The following is a 14,272-nucleotide window of genomic DNA, read 5'->3' on the forward strand; positions in this document are numbered from 1 at the left end:
AAACTCTGTGCTTCTAAGAGACCACTGTATTGCTTGTTTTAATAGAAAAAGCAAAGAAGCTGAAATGTTTTGCCACGATTGCTAAATACATCTTTGCTCTGCAAACAGCTGCAGAGATGGTGTGAGACAATGGTCCCTAACTGAAAAGAATGTTCAAATTCAAACTGTAACATTGGCTTTTTTTATTTGTGATCATACTAAAAACACATGCATACTGTGAAGTAAGCAGCTTTACCTTAGATAATACATGCTTTTTATGGAGATGACAACTAATTTATTAGCTTAGCACTTTAGAATTTTTGTCCTTCAGCTATGGTTTCTAGGTTTTGTTCACCATGACAGACTAGTGGGACTGTATTGTGTGCATCTGACATTGGAACTGCTTTATGGTTTTGGGCTCAAGTACTCAAGCAAAAATCTTCGACATGATAAATACTGCGTTTTTCCATTACATGAAGAATGTTAACTAATAATTCTTGACATAAATCTTGAATGTCTTGATGTTTCAATATCATGATCATCAGGGTCATGGTGATTTGGGTATCTTTCTTGACATATGGAAAAGTCTAAGTGGCTTCCTGTATAATGACATTTATCTGGTCCTGGATTTTAAAGCGTGAATTCATTAAGATGATAAATAGTAGATACAGTAGAAGTATACCCTGCATTTCAGCTTAAAAAAAATTTCTTTTATTTCAAAAGGACTGTTGAATTTGTTTCCTAAACTTCAACAGAGAGGTGGACAACTTTATTTAATGAACAGTGACTTTACAGCTGAATTTTGGTATCAGACTAGAAAGGTGCAAATTTCTTGAGCTAATGAAGAAACTGGTGCAAAAATGGAGAATCTAGAACTGATTCTAGTCCAAGCTCAAATGTCACCCATCAGAAGTAAGGCGTGTGCTTTGTGTACACATTACTGACCCAAGGTTTGTTGCTGTGCTTCCAGTGCTGTAACACACAGGAGGACACTCCCTCTCACCGACCCTAACAATTAAACGACCCGTGGCACTTTTCTGCCTTTGACGGGAATTAATATTGATATTGATATTCCAGCCAACCTTAAGTTCAGGAAGTCACATTTTCCTCGCTGTATTTCCAGCCGCATAATGTGGCTCTAGTTCTCTGTCCGGGGCTGATAACCAGTGCTGCTGGAGGGTTTAAAAAGTCCAGGATCATAGATTCAAACAAGTTACTCTGTCAGCAGCAGAGTCTAAAAGATAGAAGGTTATTCTTCCATGCATACCCCAAAGGGGCACTAAAGGGTCTTTCACGTCCTCCCCTCCTTGGAGCCGGGCGCGGCCGCTGCAGCCCCCGCAGGCGCTGGGCTTCGGGCCGGCAGGGCTGCAGGCAGCAGCACCTGCTGCAGGAAACCACCTTCCCCTCCGCAGTGAGACTTTTCCTCTCTCGCTGTGTGCCGGCGCTGTGGGAGCGAGCAGCGGCAGGGACGGCGGCACCCGCAGTGAGCGGCCGTAGGCAGCGCCCGGCAGCTCCGTCGCCGGGGCACGGAGGGGACGGCAGCGCCCGCCGCGCCCCCACCGCCGCCCCGCCTCGGGATAGACGCGGCCCCTCGCGGGGAGCGCGGAGATGTAATTCGCACGGTGCGGAGGGAAGCGCCGCTGTCCCACAGCCTGTCCCGACCCCGCGGCGAGCGGCGAAGCCCGCACCGGGAGCCGCCCCTCGTCCGGCCGCGGCGGAGCGGGCGCCTCTGGTGCGGCCGGTCCCTCCTGGCGCGCCGTAGCGATGCTGCCGGCGCCGCTGCCCTCGGAGGCTGTTCCCAAGATGGCGGCCGCGCGGGCGGCTCTGCGCGGCCGCACTCCTGCAGCCGGCTAGGGACCCGCTGCCCTCCTCCTGCTGCTCCTGCTCCGCGCTGCGCCCCCGCACCGCGCACTGGGGCCCGCCGCCATGCCGGCCCCGGTGCATGCATGAGAGACGCCGCCGAGCTGGTTTGCGCCGCCGCCGCCGCCATGGAGGAGCCGCCGCCGCCGCCGCCGGGGAGGTCAGTACCCAGTGCTGCCTCAGCGCCGGCTCCGTGCAGGGAGCGATGCCGGGCGGGGCTGCGAGCGCCGGGGCCGGGGTGCACGCTGTGCCTCCCGGCCCCTCCGCGCTGCTGAACCCGAGGCTGCTGCTGCTTCAGCGCTTCTGCGGAGCGCCACGGAGCGAGACGGTGCTTCGATAAGAAATCTCTAGTGGTTGCGGTGGGTAAGGCAGTGTTTTGTGGACGCTTTGCAATTAAAAGCAAATAGTTTCCTTCTCCCCCAGCCTCGCAGTAGTGCAAGCGGTGTGTAGGGGCAGTGCCCGCCCGGCTCCCGGAGGCTGCGGAGCGGAGCGGGAGCAGCAGCTGGAGCCCGCGGGAGGCGGACGGAGCGTGACCTGTGCTCCTTGACTTGTGAGCTGCAGCGATAAAAGCGCTGCCCTCCTGCGAGGCTGTCTCGTGTTTATGGCAGCCGTGCTTAAGATCGGGTTCTCTTTGGCGTGCCCGTGAAACAGCAGGGTCATGGAGTATCGCTGCTGGCAACGTTGCAATCGATAGTTGTAAGAACATAGGGTTAAAAAAAATCACAAAAAACAAAAAGCGTTCACAAAGAAGTGTTGTGATGCCTCAAAGCTTTCTGCAACTGCTGTCACCTCCTCTACAATTGGCTTTTTGCGAGTCTCCATCTGTGCTCGGCTGAGAGATGGGGATGCAAATTACTTTATGGTTCAGTTTTTCCAGCTGGCTGCAGAAGTATTGCATAAGTCCAAGTTATTAATTCCGTGGCAATTATTTCTCATTTTTAAATAACATCCTGTTGATGCACTTCACTTCTCGCTAGGAGGCATTCAGGAAACCTTTTTAAAACGCTTGTGTGATCAATTAATACTGTAATGTAGTAGTCGGGTGCATTGTGTTCCAGGTGTGCTGTGCAAAATATCTGCTGTGGTGTTGCTGAGATAGTTCTTGAGTATTGTGAACTGTTGTTCTGTACTGATGGAATAAAAGGGAAGTGGTGATGTGCTCCTGTGTGGGTCAAGGCTATGGGGTTGAACAGTGCCTTTGAGTTTTCATGAATGTGCACTAACGATTTGTTTTTCTGTCATGCCAAAATCGGAATATATATAAAATTAGTAAGATTTAACAGAAATATTATGAAATATAAATGCTATAGGGCAACGGAATTAGTAAGGTTCTAAGTTCCTTTTTAAAGGACTCTTCAAATACTAATACTGCAGGTTAAGCAGAAAATGATTTAAAATAAAGTTTGTATAACAGCACGACACTACACCTGAGCTGTCTTCATGCAGAAGAGTAATCTTCAGAGCCTGAATGGAAAACACCCAGGCATTTCCTGTGCAGGGCCATTTCTGACCTCTGCTGGATTCTGCTTATTACAGGACAGTTTATATGAGTCGGATGTGGGTGTGGATAATGTGGTGACAACTTTACCCAGCAAATGAAAATTGAATTAGCTATTTCAGAGTGAGCTGGTAGGTGGGAAGGGGATGTCTCAGAACAATTAGGTAGTCTTAATTTGTGTAGGGTAATGCATGTACTCCATCCACTGTGATTCACTTCTGCGTGTACTTTGTGTCCCAAGTTCACACCTGCTTCTCTGGCTTTATGCAGCACTTGCTTTAACTTAAATGTAATACAAGTAAAATATCTGATTTTCTTTTGGTTCAAATTTTGGAGCCATCATTAGTTGTTTATTCTTGGGGCTGTGAGGTCAGAATCTTGTTGAAATCAGTTTATTTTGCACAGCCTTGGGCGTTTGAAGTCCATTTGATGGCAGATCACTTTTAATCCTGTTTGTAGACTATGAATGTGTTCTTATGATAAAGAGTTCTGGCTGCTACTAAAGTGCATTGCTATAATGCATTCTCTTTAAGTTAACTTTAGTTCTGGTGGAGAAGTATTCAGTCATTCTGAATTAGCAATACACCTACATTTGTTTAATAAACAAAACTTACTGATTTGTTGTTCTGAGACTGCCTGATGTGAGAAATCTGCTTGTCTTTGTGTGAGGAGTCTGTCTCTTGTTAGAATATAAATGCAATGGTAAATTTTGTAACTGAAGGCAAACATAAAATATATATATATATATATATATTTAATTACACAGTCCTTAGTCAAAAGCTTTTGATTATGAATCCCTCTCCAAAAACACTGTGTTTTTCCCAGGTCTTATTTTCATTCTTGAAACACACTTTGGTGGGGGGAGAGAGGGGAGACAGCTCTAAACTGAAAAATGCTCAGGGAAGCTATGAACAAATGTTGATTTTGAGGTAGAATTGCACTTTGACCCTGGATAGCATGCAGTGGTTATGGATAAGTGAAAAGATACTACTGAAAGATTTAGTGAAGAATTCACGTTTAAGTATCAATCCTTAAAACAAGTGGAAAGTTTTCAAGCTAAAATGTTTCCACTTAGATAATTTAGAATGCCAATTAAAACGGATGTGTTTAGTGTTTCTTGACCATTTCCCATAGGCTTTATATTTCTCAAGCCCAATTTTAGGCTTTCCCAAGAATTTTCTGGCACAAAATCCACCGTAGAGAAAAATGAGGCCTTAAGCATGTCCTTTGTTGGGACTCTGTCCTTTGTTTGGGGGCACTGCAAAGGCATGAAGAGACATAGGGCTACCCTGACTTGTGCTTTGATTGCTTGTAGCCCTCTTTTCTCCTAGCACACATCCAGTGCAAGGGGTGAAGGAAGGATCAAGGCTGTGAATAAGGTGGGACAGAATTGTGAATTATGTGGAGGCTTCCTCCTTGCTGGAGAGCTTGTCAGTAGTCTCTCTGCCAGATTTGTTGTCTCTAGGATGACAATGAATTGGGGCTGTCAGTCTGCAGCATCTGTGGTTTGGGGAAAGCCTGAGGTTATGTCATGAATTGTGCTCAACATATTTTCCTGCTTGCCAGACTATCTGTATGGCTGATAGTATATGAGCAGTGAAGGAGCTTATTTTATTAAGATCATAGCTTCAGTGGGAAAAATGATTTAAGTATATAGAGCTTTGCCATAGTTTTTTTTTCTCTCATGCATTTAAATGAAGTGAGATGTAATCTCTATTCTACATGTATTGCATTTTCTTGTTTACATGTGCAAGACTGGAATGAATGACTGATTGCTCCACCTACGCACAAACACACATGAAGTGCTCGTTGAGATGTCTTTGGCATTGGTAGCAGTAAGGATTAGTCTGTGTTGTGTGGCTGCTTGGGTTGTTTTTATGTCTGTTAATTAGTGCTGTCTCTGTCAAGGTTGGTTTTGCTATTATGTAAGCTAGTGATATTGACCTTTGTGGAATGCAAACTGTGCTGTGATGAAAACAAATCTACTGAATTTAAAGGAAAGCATAAGAGATATGCAGTAATTCTTACTTCAGGGAGCTAATTGGGATTTTTAGAGGCTTATAAAGATTTGACTTCCATGACAACCACATTTCTTAAATTGCATACACACCATTATTTTAAACTGCAGCTAAAATACATTTAGAAGACAATTTTTCATAGTACCAACTGCTAGTCAATAGTGTGTTGACCTCTGTCAGCTCAGGAATCTCAGCTCATTTCTTCAGTTGTGTGGTTGGATTTGCTGTTGTCTACAACGTTTATGTTCACAAAACTGTTACTTTCCTTCAGTTTTATTCTTCTCTCAGAGATGTTAACTGCATTGATGCTACATTTAGTCTGTAATTTATTGACTAAATAATTTTTGAATTTTAAAAAATAACTTAGAAGCTTATTTATTTGAAGAGTTGACAGGAGTCCCATGCTCACTCTTGGCTTACTGGAAACATAAAGCCAAATGAAAATCTTTTAACATCTGAATTTGAGTCTTACTGAATTGTCAAATGTTCACTTGTGTCCAGTCCAAGAATGCTGTATGTAAAGTCACATTAATTTATCATGAAACCCTATCAGGTTTATTCTGGAGCCAGACAAGATAGGCTGTAACTATTGTGCTGATGAATGTCTCCTTCAGTCTTAGGGTAGAAGGAGGAAATTAGTTCTGTTCTGTCTGTGTCCTGCTGATATTCAGTGGTACTGAGTACCATGTGTTGCTTTTTAATGTGGTGTGAATATATGGTTTATTATGCCCTCGGCTTACTTGTGCTGCTGGTTTACTTGCTGTTGCTTTTTCTAAGAGCAGTATTTGTAAAGGTTTTGGCATTTTGGCTGTAGAATATCCATTCAGTAAGTGATAACAAGGCCACAGTTACACATGCCTCGATTACTTGGCTTCACTCTCTCCATCGAACTCTCTGTGGGTGTTACCGCTGAGCTTTTGGGATGCTCCAAATAGTGCAGAGGACTGAAGTCCCATTGCATTACATGGATTTTCCAAATGTCACAGAAAAGAAGTCCAGCATGCCATGCTCAGACAGCAGCTTCCATTGAAGACGTATTTAACTTTTAATGCTTCACCTTCAGGGTTCTTGTAGGCTTTGACTTTGTCTAAATGATGAACTGAAACTTTGGGATCATAACCAGTTGTTAGTTTTTTCTTAACTGGGAATGGAACTTTCTGCCAGAAGGGTAGAGTGTGTGTGGGAGAGTGGGGAAGGAATGGCTGTTAAAGTTTGTTTTATTTTTTATCACAGGTCTGTGCATTTCCCATTTTATCACTTTTATATATGATATATTTATAGTTGAACCTAGCAACTCTTTTCCCAGTAGTATGTAACTTTTCTTGGTGTAGCTTAAGTTTTCCAGAAAATCCATGCAGGTGTGTTAGTACAGATTTTTCATCAGTAGTTCTTAATTAAGTCTTCTTTACTGTATTGGTGTGTGGCTTGAGACCTTGGGATCTGATCTGTGCAGGTGCCAAGAGCTTAATCATTGCAGCACTTACCCTTTGGATTGATACTGTACTATGTAGTGCTCAAACATCATTAGTGAGGAAAGCATATTTCAGATATTCTTCCTTGAAAAAAAACCAGTTCAAATTCCCAAATATGAGCTAGGATATAGTTGAAGTTGAAGTAGTACTAATGGAGAACCATGGAGTCTAGAATCAATGAATATTTTAACTTTAGTTGTTAAGTGAAGAGAGTTGGATACTAACTGGGCTGGGTAAAGATCTCTGAGCTCCTGTTTCTACAGTTCTAACCTTTGATTCACTTGCAGCCTCACTGGGCAGGCTTAAACGTGGATGTGGAAACCTAACAAACTCATCAACACTTTCACACTTTATTGCACATTATAGAGCAAGGGTAGAATTAAATAGGCTTTTTTTTTTTTTTTCTTTTGAAATAAAATATGGCATAGTTTTAATAAAATAATCTATTTGGAGCAAGCTCAGAAATGAATTTACTGTAAATACTGTAGATTCTGTAAATACTGTAAATTCATGGTTCAGATTTGTATGAAAACTTATAATAATCCAAGGTGAAAAAATTAGTTAAGCTTTCTCTGTTTTCAAATTTGTTAGTAAAAAAGAACAGAAAGTTCTGAGTATTTTTTTTCTGAGATGAGAACATGAAGATCTGCCAAAACTTTTATAAGAGCTCTATTTTATTAATGTTTTATACTTATTTCTGGTTGGTATAACTTGCAGAAGAAAAATTACTTCCTGATATCATTTAAATATGTCTCAGTAGTGCTTATCACTACTTGCTATAAAAAGATGAGTACTACTTTGCATTCTGCTTAATTTATTCTTGAATTAATGTTTGCCAGTTTCTTCTTTTGAGGTTTACCATCTTGTTCTAATCAGCCAAAATGTGCTTCAATGCCTTACCACTCTTTCAATAACTTTTGTTATATTTTTCTGTGACATTGTCTTTTTTGTTTGTAAATACAGTAAGCACATTTAGAAGCTTCTGCACAGGAATATAGGAGCATTTTGGGAAAAGTGCCAAAGTAGTAGTAATTTGCAGAACTGACTCTGGTGTCCAGATCTTGAGAAGGAGAAAATTATGTTAAAATTTTTCAGTTAAATTTGATAGTAGGTACATTTGTGCTCTAAGGACATTTGTGATACCCAGTCAGACATGTGCTTGAGGTCTACTCTAGAAGTGTGTTCACACTTGCTGGGTCCTTCCATTCTAATTAAACAGCTTAATTGTGAGTTACCAAGGAGGAAAAATTGTTGCTGAGAATCAATTACAGTTTAGCTGTTTAGCTCAAAGCCGTACATTAGTCTTTTCCCAAGTAATGACTTTTATTTTGTCCTTGGTTTCTGGAGAAATAGTGGTGGTTTTCTCACAGTGAAGTCTGACTCCAAACCACTGTGTTGCAGCAGAAATACTTGCTTTATATTGCTTCCTCAGTTGATGTGGAATTTATTGTACTTGGTTCTTAACTGTGGGCAGGGTTGTTGTAGTGTAAACCTGTAGTTTGCAGTGGGAGGCATGGGTTTCATAGCAGCCTTGAGTGTCCACATTTTTGCAGCCCTGCTAAAGCTTATTTGTCAAAGAGAAGCAAGGTGTAAATTGTGAACATAGCAGGGCTTTTCAAGGACTTCTGTTACATACTGACAATTCACTAATGAAGTTTTAGTGTTTCTATGTTTATTCCTGTTCACAATCCCTTGTTCATAGGTTAATTTATAAGAAAGCTACTGGAATTATGTAATCAATCAGTTCTTGATGGTTACACCAGTATCACCTGAAACATTTTCCTGCCCAAGTATTTTGCTTTTATTGTTGCTGCAAGTAAAAATCTGCATTAGTTTTTTGGCTGACTTAGCTAAAAATTACTGTTCTCATCTCCTAACATCCCTCGCTTGCCCTCCATCAACTAGGAGTGTCTGCCACATGAAACTTGCTAGTGTGACATTAAGTACATTTAGCTGCCTAATCAAAATTAAAGTGGCTGAAGTTGGAAAAATCCTACTAACAAAGACATTCCAGTTAAGCTGGATTTTTTTTTGTCAGCACCAGTGAAGAGGCAGGGTTGGTACTTTACGTTACGCCTGTGCATCGTGGGTGCTGGTGACTTCTGACAAAGTGTCTGGAAAGCAGAAGGGACAGACAGTCCTGTAAAATTGCTTCATGTACAGCCAGAAGAGAGTGTCTGAGGACATGATTTCACTTAGTACTCAGCAGGTTGCCTTCTTTACCCTGGTGTCTCTACAAGAGAATGCCAGGCTCAGGAAGGATGTAATGGAGGAGCTTGGCTGTTGCGTGGCTGTGGGGTTTTCGCTTGTGGGTATTGATTTGACAGGTAAATGGTGCACCAGAAAACCAATGGGTTTTTTCACTGTCAGGTTGGTAATTGAGTTCATATGATCTTGCCTTCTGTGCAGAAGGAATGGCATAAGGGGCAGGGATGTGCAACCTGGGAAGCAAAAGGTGCACTGGAGCAGGTTCGCCTTCTTACTGTGTCATCTTACTGTGACTTTAGTGTTGGTCGTTTCTGAGAGCCTTCACTGTAAAAAGTTGTGTGAACAGCATTACATTTCATACTTGATAATTTGTTTTTGAATATTACTTCATTTTTTGTGCTCTTACAGTCTGCTGTAAGCTGTTTTAATGCAAACTTAGATTCTATAGGATTTGTATATGTAGACATACTAGATGAAAGATGCAAGTGCTTTTTTGCATTTTGTGTCAGGAGTAAATGGTAAAATTACTATCTGTTATGAATAAATTCTTTGCTCTCCTTTACTCCCGTCCATATATCAGCTTTTTCCCCACAGTAGGCTGGTTGTTCATTCCTAGGCTGCAGAGATAAATGATCACATATCCTGCCATCCCCTGATTCCTCTGGGAGAAAAAAATTGTAGCTATGTACAGCTGAATTTGAATTCAAATATTTATTTAAACTGAAATTTTTATGCTGGTACTGTATCTTCTAATTTGAAATTGAAATTTCCTTCACATAAGTGCTGTGCCAGACTTAAACAGGGTGCATATATAAAAAAAAAAGCTTCATTTGTATATACTGTGTGCAAATTCCTGCTGTGCTGTAATAAATGTAATTAAAAAAAAACCCAACAAGATCATTTCCTTGCCTTCTACTGAAGACTTCCTTTTGCTGCACTTAGGGCAGTTTATAGTAAATGCAGTAGCATCAAACACTTCATTTTTGTATTCACATGTGTAGCAGATCTTTGAAAATACCTTATCCAAAGCTGGATTTTTAGTTGCTTCTGCTTTTGGTTCAGCAACCTTTCAGAATCATGTCCATTTATTTAAAACTTACAGCTTCCCACAGAACATAATATTTAAAAAGTGGTTAAAATATAGGGGTGCATGATGCTTTCTTAACATTGGAACGTAACACTATGTGTTTACACCAGATAACTGTCCAGTACTGTAGCAGAACTTCAGGTTTTTCTATCTTGTTTCCTGATTAGGTTGTCTAAACCTCAGTCTTTGATACCCAGCGTGCTACTGATTGTTTAGTGAAGTTCCTTCCTTGTGCTGTTGGTTCAGGACTACCATTACATTCTCTTCTGCAACAAAATGAAACCTAGTACTGCCCCAAAGAAACTGCAGCGTCCAGTTTTGTTGTGTGTGGTGTTTAGCAGCATCAACTGAGTACTTTATGGTTTTTTTGTTTTAACAGGTGCAAAGGTGGGTACCTAAAAATTCTGTTTGCTTTTTGCATTACTAGCAACTGTTGGGTGGTGACAGTTCTTGTCAGAATACTGTTTGAAATAGACTGGTTGCAACTACCTTTAGGGAGAGCTACCTTAACTTTAACAGGATATGTTTGGCAGTGTGTAGTGCCTGTGTTTTCTGCTGCTTTTGCTAACTGGGAATGTGCATTACTAAGAACAGACTAATGCAGCTTTGTCTTCCTCCATTAATTATTGAGCTGAATCTGAGTTAAGGAGTATATATTTGAAAAACAGACACTTTGCTTTTAAAATAAAGCCACTGAATGTCAAGAGCTGGTACTTGGTGATTTGGTGCTGGACCCTGTACAGATATTGCAGTTCTTTAATACAAAAGTGTCAGGGTAAGTAAGTAAGAAGTGTTGAGAAAGAGCCTTCCTGATTCCTGCATAGTGTGATGTCTTTGAAACTGCAGGAAGCTGCTTACATCAGCAGTGTCTGGAGTGCACAGCTTCCAAACAGCCCCATTGTGGTGGGTGATGATCCTGGCTCCTGTGTGGCAACTGCTTAACTCAAACTTACTGCCATGTGCTTGTAGTCCAGTCAAGTGACCTGTACTGCTCTGGTCCCCAACAAGCTTCTAACCTGCCTGTGGGATGATGAGCAATGGCTGAACCTGAGCTAATGATCTAAGTGCCTAATGTATTTGAACTCCTGCTTATGGCAAGGGTAGCTGATAGAAGGGAAGAGTAAAAAGATGTTTCCTCCATATAGCTGTCACAGTTTTTAGGATAATGTCTTATTAATGAATGTTACAAACTTTGCAAGTTTGCATAATGCTTCAGGAAACTGCAACATTTTGTACTGGTTAAAAATCGTATTCCTCAGTGTCACTTTAACTTAATTAATTGTAATGTTTCCATGTGATCCTCAGTGGTGGTTTTTTTTTTTTTTTTTTTTTTTTTTTAATGATAAATGAATGTATTTTTCCAAAGGTTGTGGCCTTTATCAGTACTGGTGGTTACCAGACTTTTTGCTTCCTGCCCTGCTGCTTCAAATTTCATTGAAATTTGATTTCTGTCCCCTCTTCTATTTTTGTTTGCAGGCCTTTGAAAATCTAGAAATATTATCTTGATTTTCATGACTGAACTGGAGTTGTAGATACATTGCCATCACTTTTACTTAGTTAAAAAAAAAATCCTGCTGTCACCTAGAAGTGCAAATTAAAGAAATTATGTATTCTTTCTTTTCAGCTTCTGGTTGAAATGCACCCTTTTGTAACATATAGTAGTTACTCTCTGGAAACATTCTTGGTTTGTTGAGTTTTTTTGGTGCATTTCAGAGCTGTCAAGGTGTTTTGCTTTGGTTGTTGTTATTACCATACTGCTCTTAAAGCTTTCCCAATATTTGTGATTTATGCATCCTGGCTACAGTCTTTCTTATTTTCCAAGAAGCATTTTTCTCATTAAAATTGAGGCTGGGAACCTGTAAATAGAGTATGAAAATTACGCTCTTCTAGTTTTCCTATAAGGAATTTGGCTTAGGCTGCTATTGGCAAATAGTAGCTGCATTTGTCACATTTCTAGCTTTCACTTTTTGTGTGTAAGCCTAATTAAGATTTGGATGGTTCTCACTGGCTGTGGGGGAGAAAACCTGCATATCTTGGTAGCAAAGAAGAAATTAGTCTTGATTAATGTTTCTCAACACTAGTTGCAAGAGTATTTAGGAACCAACAATTCTGTCTAATAACCAACACTATAATCTGATTTAGGTTTGCCAGCATTGCATTTTAGAGATTGGGAGGTTTAATTAGTCTATGGTTTGTTCATGACAGTAAATAACACACAAACATTGCAAATGCTGTGTCAGTAATCTGTAAAAGTCATAACTGATTTTAATACTACAGTGTTGCTACTGCAGATCATGCATGTCTGCTGTTGTCTGGATTAGGAAGATAGATCCTAGCATGTTAAAGCTAATGTAGCTGCTTTAGTGCAGACCCTGAATATTTAGTACATTGTTTTACCATAAGGCTTGCACTGGTAACTGATTCCGTGTTGTAATTGATGCTGATTTGAGGTCTGAGTTGAGGTATAGGATTTGCACACAAACCCTAAACAGAATATGCTGGATTTTTGAAACTTGCTTTGCAACCTGTACCTTTCTCTCTCTAAGCAGACCAGCCAGCTTTGGTAAGATCATCTCACCAGCTGCTAATGAGACTGCATTTGTTGTTATGAATGAGAGCATGATTGCTTACTTTGTGATATGATTTCAAGTGCTGCATGTTTTGTGATGTCTGCTGTGCTTCTTATCAAAGAGAATCTTACTAAATTGCCCAGCAGAAATAGTTGAATGTTAAGTTAGTAATACTGGATGCTGCTGTATAGGTACGTATGTAATTCAGGTGTGAGGCTGGAGGGTAGTTTAGATACTTCAGGCACTCATGGCCTGTCATCAGATATAGGAAGAAACAAGCAAGGTAGAATTACAAAATCATTTAGATTGAAAAAGACCTTTAAGAATGAGTCTGACTGTACAGTAACATATTCAAGTCCACCAATAAACCATGTCTTGTAAGGGCCACATCTACAGATCTTTCAAATGCCTCCAGCAACAGTGACCAAAATAATCTAACGTTCTTTAAAGATCACTTAATATGGCTTGGTGGAGAGGTTTGATCATTAAGTTCTTTGAAGAGGTTGCTTACTTATAAACAGAAGGAAAATAGTGCTTTCACTGATCTTTCCTAATGAGGTAACTTGTCCTAGTTTAAAGCTGCCTTGGAGACCTAACGTGAGTGCTTGCAGGATCTGTTCTGCCAGCCTCTGCAAGAGCATCAGCACCCCACTCTGTGCCTTGCCAGGCCAGTGAGATCACTGAAAAAATAAATGGCTCCATAAGCACTGGAACTAATGACTTCTGTTTTATGTGGTTTAGTCTCTTGTGGTTGATTTGTCTTTGGCAAGATCAGAGGGGTGTTTCTCTGCCTGAAGTGTTTTTTGCAGTAGAGCTGTTTGCAACCAGTCTCAGAAATAAAGCTCTTCTGGTGTCCAGAAAAATGTAAACTTGAATTCCACTTTCCCAGCTCTGTGCTTACAAGATCTGTTTCTCCTACTCATCCACCTATTTTCACAAAATCTGTAGGAACAATTGTAAGACTTTTTTTTTAAACAGTGGGGGTTGGTTACATCAGATTGTGAAGATATAGTAGAAGTATGATGTCCCAAGGCAAGGAAACCAGACTAAAAGTATTGGTGATTTTGTGTGGTTGTCACTATGACCAGATTGTAGGGCACTTCCAAGACTCCAGGTGGTGCTGCGGTGCCACCTGGGTCATTTTTATTGGGCAACCAGTTGAGGTTATCTGCAGAAGTTGGTGGACTTGCTGTCTTCTCAAAGTTGAAGTAGTAGAGTGAGAAGAGTAAAGTGAAAAAAGTATTTCATGCACTGTTTCTGTGGCTTTGTAGAGAACATAACTGTTCTGCATGCTAAGGTATTTATTTCTGTTTATAGCTGTAGGGCAAAAAAAAGAACAGTATTTGTGTTTTGTTTTTGTTTTGTTAGCCTTACTGCTTTTCTACTAGCTGTCAATATTCTGACATATTTCTTGCTGCAGTAACTCAGAATCATTTCACTAGAGTATGAGTAGCTTTCCTTGTCTGTCCCTAAAATAGTAGCAAGTAAAATATAATTTGTGATTTGAATGAAATGGAAGTTATTGGATACTGATGCTATCTTGCACTGATTTAGATTGACTGTTTCATTGCCTCAGTGTC

The 14,272-nt window shown here is 40.7% G+C and overlaps 1 protein-coding gene across 3 annotated transcripts in view; it reads left to right on the forward strand.

The window, feature by feature from the left end:
* The first annotated feature begins 1,731 nt into the window (after window positions 1-1,731).
* The window catches only part of MAP3K4 (mitogen-activated protein kinase kinase kinase 4), a 62,574-nt gene continuing 50,033 nt past the window's right edge, over window positions 1,732-14,272 (forward strand). For all 3 annotated transcript variants that reach the window (XM_021544132.1, XM_077782074.1, XM_077782075.1), the window contains exon 1: window positions 1,732-1,999. In XM_021544132.1, coding sequence (XP_021399807.1) covers window positions 1,926-1,999 — 74 coding nt within the window. In that variant the 5' untranslated portion in view covers window positions 1,732-1,925. The remainder of the gene's footprint in view (window positions 2,000-14,272) is intronic.

The sequence above is a fragment of the Lonchura striata genome, chromosome 3 (assembly GCF_046129695.1).
Source record: "Lonchura striata isolate bLonStr1 chromosome 3, bLonStr1.mat, whole genome shotgun sequence".
NCBI classification, from domain to species: domain Eukaryota; kingdom Metazoa; phylum Chordata; class Aves; order Passeriformes; family Estrildidae; genus Lonchura; species Lonchura striata.